This window comes from Staurois parvus, unplaced genomic scaffold (genome assembly GCF_062004578.1).
Source record: "Staurois parvus isolate SC_StPar_1 unplaced genomic scaffold, SC_StPar_1.0 ptg000299l, whole genome shotgun sequence".
In the NCBI taxonomy this organism is placed as follows: domain Eukaryota; kingdom Metazoa; phylum Chordata; class Amphibia; order Anura; family Ranidae; genus Staurois; species Staurois parvus.
Genome location: NW_028318095.1, coordinates 14,026,667 through 14,048,406, shown reverse-complemented (window position 1 = coordinate 14,048,406; position 21,740 = coordinate 14,026,667). Strand labels below are relative to the sequence as shown.

The following is a 21,740-nucleotide window of genomic DNA, read 5'->3' as shown; positions in this document are numbered from 1 at the left end:
TTAATGTTGATAAATGTAAAGTTATGCACTTGGGGATTAAGACTATACATACAGCAAGCATTCTAGAACAGCTAAGGGAGTCAATGGAAGAGAAACAGCTGGGTGTTCTGGTAGATTATAATCTGGCTAGTATAGATGGATCAAAATTCAGACAGTTCAGCAGGGACCAGCCAAATATCTATCCATTTGTATCCTCTCCTGCTTGACAGAAGTCGATCTCACAATGGAATCCTGCTGAGGACGAATGTTGAAAATCTTTTCTCGATCAGCTAACCATCATCAGTGAACCCTGACTGCAGAGAATATCCACTGTCAGAATACAATGATTCATTGGGGAGGATCCTTCTATCTGCGTCGCTTTTGTGGACAGAGGAATCCGTTTGAGTAATCTATGAACAGCCATAGACCTAATAATAGCATGCAATGCCAAGCTGCAGTTTGTAAAGCTTGCAAAATACTTTCTTGTATTAATAGAGGTATACACTTCAGAGACAGAGAGAGAGATAAAGAGAGAGAACATTTACCCCTGTACAAAGCAGAAGTAAGACTTCATCTGGAAAATGCAATTCAGTTTTGGGCACCAATTCAAAAAAAGGATATTGGAGAACTGGAGAAAGTGCAGATAAGGGCAACCAAACTGATAAGAGGCATGGAGGAGCTCCACTATGAGAACAATTATCTGAACTGAATTTATTTTCTTTTGAGAAAAGGTGATTAAGGGGGATTTGATCACAATGTAGAAATACATAATTGGTCCATATAGTGAACTTTGTGTAGATTTTTTCACTTTCAGGTCATTATCGAGGACAAGGGGGGATGCTTTAAGTCTCATTTAACCTCCACATATGGAAAGGCTTCTTCAAAGTAAGAGTTGTGAAAATGTGGAATAGACGCCATTAAGAACTAGTTCTGGTTGAACAAGATTGATTTGTGTCGACTAACTATGTAGCTTATGAAAAGATGGACATTCAGAAAATGATGATGCCCAGAGGGGGCAAACAGATCATACATGTAAAATAGAGGTGGACAAATCAATAGGGAAGGGTAATTGGGACAGTTACAAAAGGAAGGAGTTCCTATCCTACTATCCACAAACTGCTCGGAGTTGGGCCAGTCATTATAAAGCACCCAATCAGCTTGAACAAAAATGGGGAGGGATTCTCTGGAAATTACCTTTTATTTTTCATGCCTATTGCAGTATGTGGAGGCTATGCTAGGTGCTTGGTGTGTATAGCCATAGGCTAGTGCACACTGCCTCAATCAATGAATCTATCACCCATCCTGACCCAATGGGAGAATGGATGTCCAGTTACCACCCAGCTAGCTACAGGAGGCACCTGAAGGAGGGAGGAGTCTACAGCATTGGTGAGATGAGGAGGAAAGTGACCTCTCTGTGCAATATTGTTGCACAGAGCAGATAAGTACTACCTTTATTTTTTAAAATGTTTCCTTTAATATCATTTTAAAGGAGGTTACATCCTCAACAAAAGAGTTGAGAACAGAAATGGCAGGATCCACTACTGGAACCATAGGTTATATCTCATCAAAGAGCTTTGTATTCATTGTATTACCTTGCCAGGATTTTGCCAATCCCTGTGCAAAGCAAAATTAACTTGTATGTGCAGAGGAAAAGCATTTTTAGACTTTGCCAACTGTTTAATGTACAAAGGAGAATGTTTTGGCTGAAAAGATTCTGGTGCTGTTAGAAAAAGGCTTGTACGCATCACATCAATAAGTGAGCTCACAATAGAAAGCATATTGTGTGCTGCTCTAGCTTGTGTCTCATAACATTCAGAAGGTGAAAATTCCTCTGCAGGATTCTTTCTGTATCCACCTCGTATTCCTCAATATAATCTTCGAGGAGTTAGGAGGATCATTTCATATTCCTGAATAGCTTCAGGTGATGGAAAGGCAGAAGAGTACTTTTGGGCTCTGGAGACTGAAGGCTCCAGAAAGGTAGAGAGTTTCCCAGAGAAATCAGACATAGTTGCAGTGAAATCTGCCTTAGTCAGATAAGCCATCGCAAGCCGGAGAGGGAGCTACAATTGGAAAAAGGGAGCTGTCTCAGTATAGGACCTTCCTCTGGTGCAGGGGAACAGCTATCATCCTGAGCCTTTTGCTGGTTTTTATATGTTCCATCTGTAGCACAAATGTACAGTTGCAAGAAAAAGTATGTGAACCCCTTGGGATTACGTGGAGTTTTGCATGAATTGGGCATAAAAAGTGCTCTGAACGTCATCTAAGTCACAACAATAGAAGAACACAGTCTGCTGAACATAATACTACACAAACATTAGATGTTGCCATGGTTTAATTGCACATAACATGTAAACATTCACAGTGCAGGGAGGAAAAAGTATGTGAACCTTTGGACTTAATAACTGGTTGTTGACCCTCCTTTGGCAGCAATAACCTCAACCAAACGTTTCCTGTAGTTGCAGATCAGACCCGCAGAACGATCTGGAGTAATTTTGGACCACTCCTCTTCACATAACTGTTTCAGTGTAGCAATATTCTTGGGATGTCTGGTGTGAATCGCTCTCTTAAGGTCATGCCACAGCATTTCAATTGGGTTGAGGTCAGGACTCTGACTGGGCCACTCCAGAAGGCATATCCTGTGCTGTTGCAGCCATTGTTTTGTTGAATTACTTGTATGCTTTGGGTCATTGTCCTGTTGCATCACCCATCCTCTGCGGAGCTTCAGTTGGCGGACAGATGGTCGTACGTTTTCCTGCAAAATGTCTTGATAAACTCTGGAATTCATTTTCCCATCATTGACAATAATCCGTCCAGGCCCTGAGGCAGCAAAGCAGCCCCAAGCAGCTGTGGGATCCCTGTGAAAACTGGAAATCACTTCAGTAATCACTGAGGTCTTTCGGGTTCCTTGCACAATAATCACAGGGGGCTGCTCCCTTGGTAAGGCTGCTATTAAAAGAACACCTTGCATTTTTCTCAGTTAATGCAAAGTTTTATTGGATTGGACAAGGTGGAGATCATATCACCGCTCCACCGCTCTACTTCATCCAATCAGAGAATACTTTGCAGCCATTGAGAAAACTGCAAGGTGTTCACAGAATGGCACAGGACCCAGAAGACTGTAGCTATCATTGTAGTAGTGGTGATTAATAGAAAAGTGTAACTATGCAAAACAAACCATACCTGGTAATCAGCTTTAAGATTTGTTTTACCTTCAGGCAGTAATGTATTAAATGATAGCTGCATTAGTTTTCTTTAGCCTGCTGTTTCATCTTTTATTTTCACACAAACACACATCACCGAGCCCTTTATTAAGAACACCTGTACACTGCTTAGTCATTTAATTATCTAATCAGCCAATCATGTAGCAGTAATGCAAAGCATACAATCCTGCAGATACAGGTGGGGAGCTTTAGCTAGGTTGGTCATCGATGGATTGAAATTCAGCCTGTTCAGCAAGGACCAGCCAAATTTAAATGTGGTGTGGTCGCTAACAATGGACTTCTGCCGAACCGGCTTGTTGGAAAATTTTTCTCGAACCCCATCAGCTGCAACCAGTGTTCAGTGTTATTCTGACAATGTAGAGTCCCCGCTGTCAGAATAAAATGTCTCAACAGGGAGGATTCCTCTATCCACCTCAATTGTGTGGATGGAGGAAACCATTTGTTTTTCCATCTATGGCCCGTCTTAACGATCACACAAAACAACAGAATAGGGAAAAATGTGATCTTCAAACCCCCAGTGGATGGGAGTTCTGTATACGGAAACAACTTGATGATAAGAGAGGCAAGATGAGAATGGTCAGGTTCAAAATGCAAAGCTATGATAACCACACTTTAAAACTGGTGAGCAGCAAACCATTATCAAACCTTGATGTGGGTGGGCTACAACAGCAGAAGACTACGTTGTGTTCCACCCCTGTCAGCAAGAGCAGAAAACTCAGGCTATATGGGATAATTAATACAATCAATCACTTAGTATTTAGTGTTCCTAACAAAATCGTGGATATACATATACATACAGTATACATTGTGCCAGAAAAATTAGTTACCATGTGATCATATCAAAGTGTTATTAAACCCAGGACCCTGCATTCACTATACCTGGTCTCCCACAGTACAGACCATGGAAATGCAATTATTTTAGTAAATATAAACTGTTAAATACATTTTCTTATCAGCGGTTAGAGCAGTCTTGTGACTTCTATCAGTGTCCAGCAGAGCACTGATTAAAGCTTGTAGGAGTGTTCATTCTCCCCTGATTGTCCTATGAGGCTGCAGGACCCCTGACCCTCTGTCTGAACAGTGCTGATTGGCCCTGTGGTGATCACATGCACTCTCCCAAGACAAAAAAAAAAATCTTTCTAGCAATACACACCAAATCGAGCATGTGCGGCTTGCCCCCAAGGCTCTGTTCTATCAGCAGATGGATTGGGGGCAACAGAAGAAGGGGAGAATCAGAGAAGACCTGATCAAACATCCTGTTTACACAATACAGAGGATTAACCCCTTAGGTTCCACAATGAGTATAACAAGCATGCTTTACTGCATATACAGACGGATTTTACTGTTGTGGGTTTAGTAACACTTTAAGTTATAAAAAAGAATCCTTAAACCTATTCAGAATTGTTCTTCCTAATAATTTACCATCTATGGTGCTGGAATTTTCAGAAAAAAACTTGATATTACTGTAGTTATTATATTTTCACAAAAAAAAAAGAAAAGAAAAGAATTTTGCTACAAAACATGATTTAAATATTTTATTGAGTGAATTTAACTGTAATAAAACACATCCACATAACATTTTCATCCATTTTGTAATATTGCTTTAACATCTGATGACATCTTTTCAGTGCCATATAGATATACCATATAAGTATAAATTGTAAAATATGGATATATTACAGTACTTTCCAAATAAAGTAAATAAATTAATAAGTTAAAACCACATCCCCCTTACTTTGCATTATTTACATATTGAACAATTTTAAAATTACTGATTTAACAAAGCACATAGAAGTCCAGAGGATAAACGTTACTACTAATCATTATTTGCATAATGTTTCACTATTTGCTTTAAAAAGTGTATCCGAGGTACTAAATAAAATGGAGGACCTTCCTCTGACCTTGTAAACGGTGGATTAGCACTTCCTTTGGTCCAAGTGGTGAGTGGCGAGGTGCATGAATCATTTATCTTCTTATGTCTTCATTGCTTGTATTTGATCTAGTGAGAACAGAAAAAGCATTGAAGAATAACTCTGGTCTCATTAGCAAGCAGTGCTGTAGAAAATATATACTTTATGGGGCTTTAATGTTATTTCTAGCAAGAAAAATGCAGATTTTTAACGTGTGCAAAAAAATTAAAAACTTTCGCCATTAGAGGATTGGCTTCAGATCTGCTACTCTCCCTTGTTGCTCCCTTCACAAAATAGTAGGTAACTCCTCAAATACTCTCCATCTAACTTTCCTGAAGCCAACATAGCAGCATACTACCACATACTGTATATTCTACCATGGATTGGTGTCAGGAAAGAAAAGTAGAAATGTGCAAAACCATTGGAGCTATAAAAATCCTGAATATTATTATTAATAAAAATCAATAACTGTATAAATGCAGTAAAGTGATGCAGAAAACAGTAAAGCTGAATCAGGAGGTTGTATACTCAGGAAAGTAAAAAGATATTTATAATCCTCATACTGTGTGATCTGTACAGAGTGACAGGGGAGTGAAATTTACAAAACTGGAATCCTTGGTGGGCAGAAATCATAAATACATTGTATATCTGTATTTCAATTCAGTAATTTAGCCATTTGCCTACATTTCTACTTTAAATATATTTACAATCACACACACATTTTATTTAAAAAAAAAAAAAAAAAAAAAGAAAATACTTTTCATGTTAATAGTCTGGCATTTCTTACTGATTCTATGAAAATGTTCTGATAAATGTGCTGGTAAGAACATGATGTAAGGAACTACTGTATTCTTAATAAAACAATAACGTGACGGAATGCATGAGTTTTCTATAAGGTTTCTAATTTCCAATATTATTTGCACTTTCATTTTGATATGAAGAAGGATCCTATGAACACTGTCCAGGTAGAAGTACATTACACAAGTAATATGCAGAGTAAATGTAGAAATGATCACCACCCTGTGGCCTGAAGATGCACTGCAGCCTTGTTAATAACCAGAATCTGCATTCTTCTCTACGAGGGGTGCCCAACCTATGGCCCTTAGGCTGCATGCCGCCCAAGACAAAAGTATAAACTTACTTAAAAAATTTTTTTTATTGTAAAAATGTGTTTACACTTAGTGAACATATGCAGCCAAAGAAACATTGTACAGGGTCTCTTTACTAGATTTATAGGTTTTATCCTTCCAAGGAAAAATACGCCAGTCTTCACAATCATGCCTTATTCAAGTCATCAGTTTTCAGCAGCACCTATGTTTTTGAGCAACTATAAGGATGAAGTAGGGCAAAATTAGAACCAAAATATCTGATGAACCCCTTGAGAATTCATAGAGAATTGCTACTATATCCATTGAACCAGATACTGATGTGTTAGTTTATCAAAACAGTGTCATATACCACACTAGTTTTATGTTGTCCTCTTTTACTTTTATTATAAAAAATAAAGTTTTATTAATCAGATAGGTACATTATCTATACCAGTGATTGTTAACTTGTGATCTGTAGGGTGAGGAATAGCACTCCATCGTTGGTGTCACTGGGAGGAACAGCGCCCCATCATTGGTACCAGTGGGAGGAATAGTGCCCCTATCATTGGTATCAGCAAAAGGAATAGTGCCCTTTCATTGGTGTCAGTGGGAGGATTATCGCTCTATTGTTGGTGTCAGTGGAATAGTCCTCGATGATTGGTGTCAGTGAGCGGAATAGTGCCCCATTGTTGGTGTCAGTGGCAGGAATAATGCCCTATCATTGGTGTCAGTGAAAGGAATAGTGCCCTTTCATTGGTGTCAGTGGGAGGATTATTGCTCTATTGTTGGTGTCAGTGGAAGGAATAGTGCTTGATGATTGGTGTCAGTGGGAGGAATAGTGCCCCATTGTTGGTATCAATGGGAGGAATAGTGCCCCATTGTTGGTATCAGTAGGAGGAATAGTGCCCTATTGTTGGTGTCAGTGGGAGGAATAGTGCCCCATTGTTGGTGTCAGTGGAAGGAATAGTGCCCTATCATTGGTGTCAGTGGGAGGAACAGTGCTCCATGATTGGTGTCAATGGGAGGAATAGAGCCCCATCATTGTTGTCAGTGGGAGGAATAGTGTCCCATCATTGGTGTCAGTGGGAGGAAAAGTGTCTCATTGTTGGTGTCAATGAGAAGAATAATGCCCGTTGTTGATGTCAGTAGTAGGTATTGCGCAATTGTTGTTATCAGTGGGAGGAAAAGTGCCCTAGGGGCCAGATAAAAGCAAGCAAAAAGCTGTATCCGGCCCCCGGCTGCATTTTGGAGACTACCGTTATATAGTGTATATACTAACAGAAAGAATCAATGAACTACCTCGGTGCCCCGCAGCGCCATGGTTGTTCATTGACAACAACAAGCCGACAGCTGCTAAGGCTGCCGGGACTTGTAGTACATTCATTCACAGAACTCACACACAGACATGCACTATCCAGAAAGTGACAGCTTGTACAGGTTACTTCTCCCCATACTGCTGTCACAGGAAGGGGTGGGGGAAATGGGCAGCAGCTGCAGCATTGGGAACATGTTACACGTAACACCCGAAAAACAGGTGGAACATGTGACATGTTCTCAAAGGTGAACTTTTCCTTTAAGCCTATTTTTTTCTAATAATTTGTGTTTTATGAATGGCTGCCCAAATATACAGTTGTGTTCAAAATAATAGCAGTGTGTTGAAAAAAGTGAATAAAGCTCAAAATCCTTTTATTTCTATACACACAAATGCATTGGGAACACTACACATTCTATTCCAAATCAAGACATGAAGAAAAATATATCAAATTTGTGTTGTTCCTCTAAAAAAATGGAAGAAAAGTGAATATTAGACTGTTCAAAAAAATAGCAGTGTTTGTATTCTTCTTTACAAACTCAAACATTCACTATATAAACTGAAAAATGTTTGAAGATTTTGCTTTCCTTTGAATCACTTCATTAATATTTAGTTGTATAAGCACTGTTTCTGAGAACTGCTGTACATCTGTGTTGCATGGAGTCAACCAAATGATTATGAAGCATCTAGGAAGTGATCATAGCACGTCACTTCTATCCACGTGATCACTGGGTGCCTTGGAGGTTTCCTTTGGCACACTACAGGTGACAGGGTGGATTTGCATTGGATGCTGGTCATAGGGTTCTGTTGTACTCCTTTTTTTTTTAAGTGGAACTTCACCTCTAAAAACTTGATGAAAAAAAATCATGTTCTTTAACAAGAAACATACATTTCACATGAATGATTCTGCTATCAAAATGAGTGTGTGCTGTAAATTGCACCCAGCATTGTTCCCGTTTCTTCTTGCTGGAGGCTGCCATTTTGCATTCCAGAGCCCATGAGCAGCAGTAAATCTTTAAGCTGTCAGCAGATCGGCCTCTACATTTTCAGCACAGCCCTGAAAAATAAAGAGCAACTGAGCATGTGCAGAGTAGGCCGAGACAGTGTCTTACTGGATTTTAAACATTATCAGCACTTACTTTTATTGTTTTACATAACTATACCTGCAAAAGGGTTCAGCCTGCAGTGACCTAGCAGGACTTAATGTTCTGACTAAAGTTCCACTTTAATGAAAAAATGTTTGGATTGTGTGGTTTTATTCTGCAGGAGATAATATTAAATACGAAACGTTTGATATTCCTCTGTCCGTTTATGTTTTCTGAGCTCTGGTCGCTGAAAAAATCTTTGGTACTTCAGAGAAGATATCCCATTATGATATTTTAAACATACAGTGTGACCTCTTGCTTCCCAAGGTCTTTTGAGTTGGTGAGTGTATGTTGTTCTCACGTGGTGGAAGAGCAGTTTTTTTTTTTTTTTAAATCACATTCAGTTTTGACTGGAGCATTCTCTGTTTACCATACTTGGCTGTGTGTAAATTGCACATGTTTCTGCACTCACATGCAGCAGGAGAAAAGACATGCTGCTTTTAGGAAAATGTGCAGGGGTGGTATTAACTCTTAATGGCACCTCCACACACTGAAGAGCACAGTGCCAAAGCATCATGCGGTTTCTGTGTGGCTGCATTTTAGAACAGGGTTCAGGGACCTTTTCACTGCAGAAATTGTAAGTTCAGCAGCCTATTCAAATGAAAACCTTCTGCTCTCCAGTTCCCATGTCACCTCCTCCCATGCTTGCCTCCAGGACTTTTCCTGAGCTTCTCCCATCCTATGGAATTCTCTACCCCAATCTGGCTGGCTGTCTCCTAATCTATCCACCTTTAGACGATTCCTGAAAACCTTTCTCTTTAACCACTTCCCGACCGGCCGTTTATATACACGGCCGGACGGTGGCACTGCAGGGTCGGGTGGCCGTCTATAAACGGCCTCCCCGCACCCTGCTTGTGCGCGCTCCCTGGGAGCGCGCAGCACCGCAATCCGGTGCCTGCTGTGTCCTCCGGACACAGTGAAACACCGATCGTCGGACGGGACCTCTGTACGAGGTCCCGATCATGTGATCACTGATTGGCGAATCAGTGATCACATGCAAAGTAGTAAGCAAGATGTCACTTGTGACATCATTGCTTACTATGTGTGAAATCTGTGAATGATCACAGAGGTCACATGGTACAAGGCTATTCACAAAAGCCTTGTACCATGTGACAAGCTGTGACCAATCACAGCTCACTCTGTATTTCTCAATGAGTGCAGGAATGCACACAGAGAGAAAGAGAAATGATTGCTTTTACATCCTATATGGGTGTAAAAGCAATCAGTGTAAAAAAAAAAAAAAAATCTTTATCACCCCCCCACAAGTAGTACAGTGTCACCATGGTGACACTGTAATGCTAGGGTGACAGTATGTAAAAAAAAAAAAATAAAAATAAAAAATAATAATATAAAAAAATAAAATAAAAATGTAAAAAAAATGTTTAAAAATTATAATTTTTGCTTATAAACTAATTTGGTTTTTTTTTTTTTTTACTAAAAAAATAACGGAATAAATTTTGGCTAAGATTTATGATGAAATATTATTTATTTGCAAAATTTTATAAAAAAAACACTTTTAAAAAAATTTTTTTGACATTTCATTTACATAGCAAAAAAAATACAAATCCCAGTGGTGAATAAATACCACCAAAATAAAGCTTTATCTATCTAAAAAAAATGGTAAAAAATTCATTTGGGTACAGTGTTGCATGACCGTGCAATTGTCATTCAAAGTGTGATAGCGCTAAAAGCTGAAAATTGCCCTGGTCAGGAAGGGGGTAAAAGTGTCCGGTATGGAAGTGGTTAAAGAAGCCTATCCTGCTTCTACCTAGTAAAACGCCATTTATTGCCTCCATCAGCTCATCTCCCCACAGCTATTACCTTTTGCATCACTCAGCCCTTCCTCCTAGATTGTAAGCTGTAATGAGCAGGGTCCTCGGTTTCCTCTTGTACCAAATTGTATTGTAACTGTAATGTCTACCTTCATTTTGTAAAGCGCTGTGCAAACTGTTGGTGCAATATAAATACTGTATAATAATAATGAGCTGCTGTACCCATGCAAACGGGGCATGCAGAACCGTTTAGATGTGAACCTAGCCTTATGCAGGCCATACATGGTTCGAATTCCAAAACGGTCGTTCGCTCGGTAATCTGATGGTGCCATCAATGATTTGGAAAATCGGCCGACCAAGTCATAAAGTTCACCCCATATAACAGGTGAAACTTCTGTTCCTTCCAAGTCACGGCTCATGCGCATATTCTTTTAGTCGAAAATCGGTCGTTTTTCACGAATTTTCCAACATGCCCGATCACTGAAAAGCTGAGGAACCATGTTAATCAGCCGTTGCCATGGACCCACTAACAAAGCGAAAATCTGCCGATTATTCTTAGGTCCGATTCTCAGACGAAAAATGGGTCGAATTTCAACTCATGTATGGCCAGCCTTAGTTTGTGGGAATCTTCATTGAAAATTTGCTGGCAATACTATTAAATAATACTCTGTTAGTTATTACTTTACTTTTTGTCTGTTCACCTTTGAGCTTGGGTCACAGATATTACTGATTGTGCTTCAGGCCCCATTCACATCTGGTGTTTTGGGATCTCAGACAGAATCGCTGTGATTCTGCCAGTGATCTTAAAACGCAGTGCAACATTGGCAAAACGCACCACGCATGTTCGGATGCCATCAATTTTTTTTGGCACCTAAATGCAGTGCAGGACCGCCAAAAAGAAGCTTCTGCCTCAACTGCAGCGCGATTTATCAAAGGACAATCACAGAAGAACCGCACCACGTTTAGGCGCTATTGACAATCAATGACATCCAAACATGTGTGGTGCATATGACCACCATTGCAGTGGGATTTGAAATCGCAGGCAGAATTGCAGCGATTCTGCCTAAGATCCCAAAGCGCCAGATGCAAATGGGGCCTCAGAAAGGATACCCTGCCATGAGGTGCTGACTGACCTCCTCCTTTCTGAGGTCTTTTAATCTGATCAGTGTCTATTGACACACTGACACACACACTGACACACACACACACTCACTGTGTTTTGGAACAAGTGCTATTCAATGTAGTTTTTAATTGTATAATACCTTATTTGAACAGCTGCCTTGGGTTTTGATGTCTTTTTTTAAATTCCCAATTGTAAGCAGTGCAGTGCCTTTACAGCACATAATAAATATAGGGGTTGATTTACTAAAACTGGAGAGTGCAAAATCTGGTGCAGCTGTACATAAAAAAATAATAATAATTGAACAAGCTTAAAGTGGTTGTAAAGGCTTAAGGTTGTATACAGCAGCCCCTCCCTCAGTACTTACCTAGGCCCCATCTTGATCCAGCAATGTGCTTGAGAGCAGTTGCTTTCTGAGGACTCTTCCTCCTCATTGGCTGAGACAGCAGCTGCTTGCTTATGGGGGCACTCGGCAGGAGGGAGGGGCAGGAGTACCGGCGGGGGACCAGGGAAGAGGAGGATTGGGGCTTCTCTCTGCAAAACCACTGCACAAAGTAGGTAAGTGTGACTTGTTGGTTATTTTTTTTTCAATTTGCCTTTAATATCACTTTACGTTAGAAGCTGCTTGGCTACCAGGCACAGTTGCACCAGATTTTGCACTCTCCATTTTTAGTAAATCAACCCTATTGTGTTTCTCAGACAATAATATCAATAAAATCATCTTGTTTGACACTTTTCTTTTCTCTAAATTAAAAATTTTGGGTTTAATCGAGGGTTCAACAACCTAACAAAAACAAAACTGGCTGAAGCTGGGCTTTAAACTACCGTGTGTGCATTGCTGTAACTATTAGGAGAGGAGCACAGCAGGTTTTGAAGTTTATGCTGTCCTTAAGCAGAGGTAGATATTGTATCTCCACATCCTTTATTTCCTTTGTTCTTTGTGAGATATTTGCCCATCTATGGCCACCCTAAAGCATATTTTTTTTTTTTCAGCCAGCAGGCTGTTTGAACAAAAGCCTAACAGATTCCTCCATTCACACAAACGGAGTTGGATGGATGCATCTTCCTCCACCAGAACATTTTATTCTGACAGCAGGATCCACTACTGCCAGAATACAGTGATCAGCAGGACCCGCTACTGCCAGAATACAGTGACCAGCAGGATGCGCTACTGCCAGAATACAGTGATCAGCGAAACCGCTACTGCCAGAATACAGTGATCAGCAGGACCCGCTACTGCCAGAATACAGTGATCAGCAGGACCCACTACTGCCAGAATACAGTGATCAGCAGGACCCGCTACTGCCAGAATACAGTGATCAGCAGGACCCACTACTGCCAGAATACAGTGATCAGCAGGACCCGCTACTGCCAGAATACAGTGATCAGCAGGACCCACTACTGCCAGAATACAATGATCAGCAGGACCCACTACTGCCAGAATACAGTGATCAGCAGAACCCACTACTGCCAGAATACAGTGATCAGCAGGACCCACTACATCCAGAATACAGGGATCAGCAGGACCCACTACTGCCAGAATACAGTGATCAGGAGGACCCACTACTGACAGAATACAGTGATCAGCAGGACCCGCTACTGCCAGAATACAGTGATCAGCAGAACCCACTACTGCCAGAATACAGTGATCAGCAGGACCCACTACATCCAGAATACAGGGATCAGCAGGACTCACTACTGCCAGAATACAGTGATCAGGAGGACCCACTACTGACAGAATACAGTGATCAGCAGGACCCGCTACTGCCAGAATACAGTGATCAGCAGGACCCCATGCCGCCAAAATACAGTGATCAGCAGGACCCACCCACTGCCAGAATACAGTGATCAGCAGGACCCCATGCCATCAGAATACAGTGATCAGCGGAACCCACTACAGCCAGAATACAGTGATCAGCAGGACCCACTACTGCCAGAATACAGTGATCAGCAGGACCCACTACTGCCAGAATACAGTGATCAGCAGGACCCCCTGCCGCCAGAATACAGTGATCAGCAGGACCCCTGCCTCCAGAATACAGTGATCAGCAGGACCCCCTGCCGCCAGAATACAGTGATCAGCAGGACCCACTACAGCCAGAACACAGTGATCAGCAGCTGCAGCCACTGATCGAGAATAGTTTTCCAGAATGTTCCTTTGACAAAAGCCAATCACAACTATCAACTTCTGTTGAGCAGGGATTGCCACATATTGTTCAGAATTCAGCTGGTTCCTGCTAAACTAGTTGAATTCCAACCAGTGTATGGCCAGCTTAAAGTTTAACATCAGCTAGATCAGCCTTTCTTGATCTTTTTAACATGGAGAACTGATGAAATAATTTTCCAGTTTCATGGAATCCCTGCTACTAATTACTATACAGCTCATGTTACATTAACACGATGGTCAGTGGGAAGAAAGTACATGTATGGTCAATGGAAAGAATCCTCCCCTTAAAGTGGTAATAAACTGCAGCTAAAAAAAAATAAAAAATACTGGCACATTAAGAAATACTTACCTTAGAACGATGCGCTGTCGTGGCTGACAGGGCTTCCATCTTCCCCTGATCTTCCTTCCAGATTCTTGAGCTCCGGCCGTTTGACTGACCGAGCTGCAATGATGCATGCGGGTGGGAGTCACGGGCAACGGCACAGAGCACGTTTACAAGATATTCATTTTACCTACACGTGAGCTTTATTATAAGCTTACCTGTAGTTAAATATCACATTCAGGACTTTACTACCACTTTAAAGATAGTTAAAAATATAATTGTTTTAAGTGGCTCCTTATCTGAGAGGCAGAAATTGCTCATTGCTTAAGGAACCCGTAGCAAGCTCTGGAGGAAGGCTAGAGTTCCACAGAAACCTGGTTGAGAAACCTGGAGATAGATGCTGCAAATCTAGTTCAACAACAGGAACACGGAGCTTCTCCTAACAAGCTTTTTATGAACATGGACAATCATGATCCCATCAATAACATCAATGACTGTAAAAGCCAAAGTTAAATCCCTTTCTTTTATTTACTAAGCCTAGGACATTTACAAGGCTTGTCTTGCTGGCATTTCAAATCACAGCCCTCTCAAACACTATATAAAACAGCATGAGCTGATCCATATAAAAGTCTATTGGTGGTGTAATATCTACTGGCTAATTGACGCCAGGGTGCCTATTAAAACGTAAACACATACTAATTTCTGTGTGCTGGGCATGTGACTATATAAACTACAGAGGTTTGCTCCAAAAACCTAGAATACTATATGTGCAAGGTGATTGGGAGGAGGGTAAGGTAGAAGGTTTGTACAGGATTGTGTTGATACAAAGACTATTGAAGAGGCCAGATTGTCTCAGCATTTTTATGATGCATTTACACCTTTGTGTTTTAGTGAGGAAAAAGGGTATAGCATCTATTGTGCAGTTTCTTTACAAATAAAAATATTTAATTACTATATTGTCCTCTAGAGTGTTTGTTTTGTACAGTGCAATTCTTAGCAGTTACAATAAAAAAACAAAACAATCAAGTACGGTAATTTATTCTACGGATTCTTCCATTGTCATATTTGACTTTGTATCAGTGAAAGCCTTTGTGTTTTCTTGCAATAAATGGCTGAGGTTCCTGCTTAGTGCAGCTCAATGGCTGTACTTTACAATTTATCTACTCTCGGGGCCCATTCACATAGGTGACAGCTCCTACCACCCCTCTGAAAAGCAGTCTGCAGAGGATCAGTTCAGAAGTGGTTTGCAGGCATTTCTTTTAATGTTTTCTTTAGTCAAAGAGGTATCTTGTATTGAAATACCAAGCTTCGCCAGCATTTGTGAGTTTCATGGACTTCAATAGGTATGTTGAGTTAAACTTGCCACCCCTAGGGCTGCCAGGAAAGGTTTTAAGTTGGCGGTGTACTAAGCGTATCAACTCCTTATTTCAACAGCTTACATGAACTTAGCCTAAAAGCACGAGTTGTGATAGAGCTACAGTATGTCTAATGCTAGCCAAACACTAGGCGAAAAATAATTCAAACAGGTTTTGAAAAACGAATACATGGTCGTAAGATCAAACAATATTGCCATCAAATAATTACAGATAAATGGTTCAATGGGTATAAATGAATCAGTTTTTTGTTAGATTTTTGCTTCTGGGTCACATATGCGCAGTACCAACAATCCCATAGATTTTTTGGCTCAAAAACATCACTACTGATTTTTGATTTGTGCCCATTAACTGCATAAAAAATTAACAAAAGCCGGCCATACATGGGTCGAATTCCGAACGATTTTTTGTTCAAAAATCGGAGCTAAGAATAATCGGCCGATTTTCTCTCTGTTAGTGGGACAATGGCACCGGCCGATTTTCATGGTTCCTCCCCATTTAGTTTATTGGGCATGCTAGAAAATTTGTGAAAAACTATCGATTTTCTAAATCATTGGTGGCACCATCAGATTACAGAACGAACTATGTTTTTAATTTTTTATTGAAAAATTTTTGGAATTCAACCCATGTATGGCCTGCTAAACTGTCCAAATGACAGATTTTCTGTTTCAATATTTTTATTAAGAAAGTTTTGTTTTAAGAATACAACAAGCTCAAGATACGCCCACGCAGGGGCAGAGCAGAACAATAACACATAAACAGATACATCCAGCTGACTTGTATTAGTCAAATAATGAAGGAGAGACGGCAAAAAGCTGAACCAAATATTAGCAGCAGTAATCCAACATATTAACGTATTACCGGAAAAAGAAGAGCAAATGACAGATTTTCAAACTATATTTAATCTATCCCAGCCACGGCACCACCTGCCTGGAGTTTGCATGTTCTCCCTGTGCCTGCGTGGGTTTCCTCCAGGTACTCCAGTTTCCTCCCACATTCCAAAGACATGCTGGTAGGTGAATTGGATCCTGTCTAAAAAAAAATTGGCCCTAGTATGTGCATGTATGAATGTGAGTTAGGGACCTTAGATTGTACGCCCCTTGAGGGTTAGGGACTGATGTGAATGTACAATATATATGTAAAGCGCTGCGCAAATTGACAGTGCTATATAAGTACCTGAAATAAATAAATAATCTAGTGTATGGGCACCATAAGGCCCCTTTCACAAGGGTGATCCAATCAAGTCCACCTCTCAGTTTTTCAGGTGGACCTGATTGGAAGGTCCATGCATTCCTATGGACAGCCGGGTGTAAACAAACTTGTCTATATAAACATGTAGTTGGGAGTAAACAGACAGCAGAGTGCGTTTACTCCCAGCCACCCATACGCCAGAGCGGGCTCTGTTTGTGTCTGGTCTGCAGAAACTGAGCGGACACAAATGTGTCATCCATCCCGCTCCAATCAGCAAGTGATCTGTGAGCTGATCGGAATGGAAGGAGACTTAAGCCTAGTACACAGGACCAGAAAATCGTAAGAAAATACCGTTTTTGAAGCAATTGTACGATAATCTGAACGTTGGTACACAGCTTCCGTCCAAAATTATTTGAAGAGACAAGCACGGAAATTTTTCTCGTAGGATACCAGATTGTACGATTTTCGTTTAATCAGTTTCATCCGAAAATACAATACAGATTTATTACATCGCTTCTGAATCTGTATTCTGTCATACAAGCATTTTCAGAACTTTAGTAATCACTTTACTTTCGATATAAGACTAGCATGCCAAAAAACAAAAAAGCGGACAATCATTTATCCGATATTCTCATCGTGTGTATGGGGCTTTACGGAAAACTTTATTGAACTTCTACTGTAACTGATTTGTCTCAGCAGCTGTTCAGTAGGGATAATGACTGCACTGTCTGATTCAGAACCTACAAATTTGAGCATGAAATTACAATCATGAAAAGGACAAAGCATACAAATAAACTGACATATTTCTTTCACCTTAAATTCCCAATCATAACTTAAACTGAAACATTATGAAGACAAGGTGGACATTTCTACAGACCCGTGTAATTTTCAAGTGAAAGAATTCATTCTGATAAAAAGCCAGAAGAATGTCATTGGCCTCAATTAAAATCAGGGATTTCCAATTTCATTTCTGCATTCCAAAGTTGAAAGTGGGCAGTGTATTATTGGGCTTTAGGTTTTTTTGATATGTGTGGCTAGGGAGTGGTAAAGCAACATGGTTGAGCCACGGGTTTACCACCCCAAATGACCGACTGAACCTGGACATGCAGCCGCCCAGGGCTGTACACATATTGCAGCCATAATGCTGTGCTTTGTAGACATTGGAAAAATTATACGGCATGCTACAATGCGAATCTATGGGGCCACACCTCAAACACAAAATTGTTGTAGCGTAGTGTGGTATTTACAGGGTTAAATAAGGGGGTGAGGAGGTGACCTAAAGCCTCGGCACTGCCTATAAAATGCCCTCTGAAGAGCAATTCAATATGAATCACTGATCAGAGGGCATTGCAGGTGTGAATGAGATCTTAGTCCCTCATGGAAAAGCTTTAATGCTCTTGATTTTAATGAGAAGGTGGTTGATTACTTAGAATACAATACTGACTGTTTCTGTTCCCTTGAATGCACAGCAAGAGAACTCTGGAAATCAAAACAATATTTTCAAAAGAACATTCCTTGGCTTTAGCTGGAGGTCCTAATTATGGCAAATCCACCCCACTCATGTGCAGTGTAACCATAACCTCCTGACTTCACTCGGGGATTGCTGGAAATGCTTTAATCATGGCCGTTCGCCCTACACAGAGCTGGCAGCAATCATCAGGCCTTTTCCTGACAAGTTGCTGGAAGAATTCTTTGGAGAATTGACATTTAGCACACAGCAGTGCACAGAGGTGACATGTGATGCTGCTCTTGCTGAACAAAGGATGCACTGCGACTAGTAGTTCCTAAACGTATTACTTATACATATCACTATACAACAATCATTCAAAAAGCTGCCAAAATTATCCACAATTCACTACAGCTGTGATAAATTCAAGACAATCCATTTAATCTGAATTTTATATCATTTATTACCATTGCCAGTTTATTCTGGATTTTTAGATTTAGACAATTGGAATAATAAGAATAGGAATATACAGTATGTACATTTATATATTCCAGGATTCACATCATCACAGGCTAAGCATGGAGCTCCAATAGTCCTGCCTAATTTTGATACAGGGATTTGCAGAGGGCAGCCTGCAGCAAAGAATTAATATCTGGACCTTGATGAAAAGTCACTGCATTCTTCAAGAAAATCATACTTGCTGTTTATATTTAATGCAGACATAGAATGTGAAACACCAGCTAATTACGCAGCTAAAATACCTATATGAGAATGGTTTTGTTCCTGTAACTAAACGTGGTGCAGTACAGGTAGGTGCTCAACCTCCAGTGTAACCACATCACAGTTTGGTCAAGATCCGCCCCAGCCTCCTGGCAGGGCAATGAGCAGGCAGCAGCACACTTGTGTGGTCATCACTCTGTACTCTCCTCCTGTCAGCACGCTCGCTATATTGCTTGCCCAGTCTAAGTGCCAGCATTTTAGAGCAGACAAGAACAAATGAGGTTTAGAGAGAAGTTCCGCTTTATCTCCTCTTCCGTCACATTATTCATTTTTTGGGGAGTGGGTACCTAGATTTGATAGGTATCCGCTCCCACTTCTGCATGGTCACCTAGGTGATCTGAGTGGAAGTTGGCCCACCCCCTTTCCTTTACCTGCAGCCTTCTGGGACACATCACAGGTCCCAGAAGCCTGTGAAACCAATCACAAAGCGTAACATGGCTCGGGCATGTGCAGTGTGAAGCAGCAAGGAGTTACAGCTGGCTTCCCTTAGTAAACATGATGGCGCCAGGGACATTAGATATTTTCTGAAAGATGAGGCCCTGGAGAATAAAATGGTGTTTCTTGTAATTTGTTATGTAGCACAATATATGCGCAGCTGTTTATCAAAAATTTTCAGTAAAAATACACTTAAATGTATTTTAGGGTACACAAACACAATATAATACCCACTTTGTTGATGAAATATAAAAGATAATGTTGTGCCAAGTGAATAGATACCAAACAAGCCTAGATTTAAAGTGCTTTAAGATTTTTTTTTTTTATTGAAATGTTTTATTCTACACTTTTTTAAAAGAAAAAATGTGATTCAACTTTAATGTTATCCCAAATGATGAACATCCCGTGTGATTGCTGGGATGGGATACCGTTCCCTCCTTTGCCCACTAAGGTTTCACTGAGTTGTATTTGCCAAGTAAACACTAAACTGAAACCAGAAGTGACAAAAATCCTTGTTGCTTCCAGCTTTATTCGTCTTAGATGAGGAGGAACTCATGTTCCTCCTTTTCCTCTGTTGACAGCCAGTCCGATAGTTAGTAGTGGTCCCACTGGTGATGGGGGTGGGGTTATTCCGAGTTCTATAAAAGTGATCAGACAGCTGTAGGGCGGCTCAGTTCACTTTTAAAGTAAAGCCCATTACCGGCATTAAAAAGTGAAACCAGGTGCAGCTGCAGCCATGATCCTGGTATGACCACTTATTCCCAAGGCTGTTCCTGAAGTAGTTACAATTTTAAAGGCACATTGTAAATGAATGAAATAGAATCAGTTATGAAAAGGAAACACACTGCAAGTAAGAGTTTAAAAAATACTTGATTCTTCTGTGCTTTCACTTGCAATATGATGACGGGGTCTCTAAGTACTACATACAGTGAAAGAAATAAGTATTTGATCCCCTGCTGATTTTGAATGTTTGCCCACTCACAAAGAAATGATCAGTATAAAAATTGAATGGTAGGTATATTGTAACACTGAGAGACAGAATAGCAACAAAAAATTCAAAAGAAATGCATGTCTAACAAATGATCCACTGATTTGCATGTTCATGAGGGAAAGAAGTATTTGATCCCCTTCACAAAACATGACTTAGTACTTGGTGGCAAATCTCTTGTTGGCAATCATAGAGGTCAGACGTTTCCTGTAGTTGGCCACCAGGTTTCCACACATCTCAGGAGGGATTTTGGCCCACTCCTCTTGGCAGATCCTCTCCAAGTCATTAACGTTTGGTGGCTGACGTTTGGCAACTCAAACTTTCAGCTCCCTCAACAGATTTTCAATCGGATTAAGGTCTGAAGACTTTCTAGGCCACTCCAGGACCTTAATGTGCTTCTTCTTGAGCCACTCCTTTGTTGCCTTGTCAGTGTGTTTTGGGTCATTGTCATGCTGGAACACCCATCCATGACCCATTTTCAATGCCCTGGCTGAGGGAAGAACTTTCTCACCCAAGATTTGACGGTACATTGCCCCATCCATCTGCCCTTTGATGCGGTGCAGTTGTCCTGTCCCCTTAGCAGAAAAACACCCCCAAAGAAGAATGTTTCCACCACGTTTGACAGTTGGGATGGTGTTTTTGGGGTCATAGGCAGCATTCCTCCTCTTTCAAACATGGCGAGTTGAGTTGATGCCAAAGAGCTCGATTTTGGTCTCATCTGACCACAACACTTTCAACCAGTTCTCCTCAGCATCATTCAGATGTTCAGTGGCAAACTTCAGATGGGCCTGGACATGTGCTTTCTTGAGCAGAGGGACCTTGCGGGAACTGCAGGATTTCAATCCTTGTCGGCGTAGTGTGTTACCAATTGTTTTCTTGGTGACTGTGGTCCCAGCTGCCTGGAGATCATTGACAAGATCCTCACGTGTAGTTCTGGGATAATTCCTCACTGTTCTCATGATCATTGATACTCCATGAGGTGAGATCTTGCATGGTACACCAGACCTAGGGAGACTGACAGTTGATTTGTGTTTCTTCCATTTGCGAATGATTAAACTAACTGTTGTCACCTTCTCACCAAGCTGCTTGGCGATAGTTTTGTAGCCCAGTCCAGCCTTGTGTAGGTCTATAATCTTGTCCCTGACATCCTTGGACAGCTCTTTGGTCTTTGCATGGTGGATGGTTTGGAATCTGATTGTTTGATTGCTCCTGTGGACAGGTGTCTTTTATACAGGTAACAAAATGAGATTAGCAGCACTCCCTTTAAGAGACTGCTTCTAATCTCAGCTTGTTACCTGTATGAAAGACACCTGGTAGCCCGAAATCCTGCTGAATGATAGGGGATCAAATACTTATTTCTCTCATGAACATCCAAATCAGTGCATAATTTGTTAGACATGCATTTCTTTTGATTTTTTTGTTGCTATTCTGTCTCTCAGTGTTAAAATACACCTATCATTCGATTTTTAGACTGATTATTTCTTTGTGAG

General features: G+C 40.7%; 1 protein-coding gene across 3 annotated transcripts in view; it reads right to left on the bottom strand.

Annotated features, from left to right (window-relative positions):
* Nucleotides 1-4,720: 4,720 nt before the first annotated feature.
* The window catches only part of ARL6 (ARF like GTPase 6), a 99,458-nt gene continuing 82,438 nt past the window's right edge, over nucleotides 4,721-21,740 (bottom strand). For all 3 annotated transcript variants that reach the window (XM_089682941.1, XM_089682943.1, XM_089682942.1), the window contains one exon: nucleotides 4,721-5,199. In XM_089682941.1, the coding sequence (XP_089539067.1) occupies nucleotides 5,166-5,199 (34 nt within the window). In that variant the 3' untranslated portion in view covers nucleotides 4,721-5,165. The remainder of the gene's footprint in view (nucleotides 5,200-21,740) is intronic.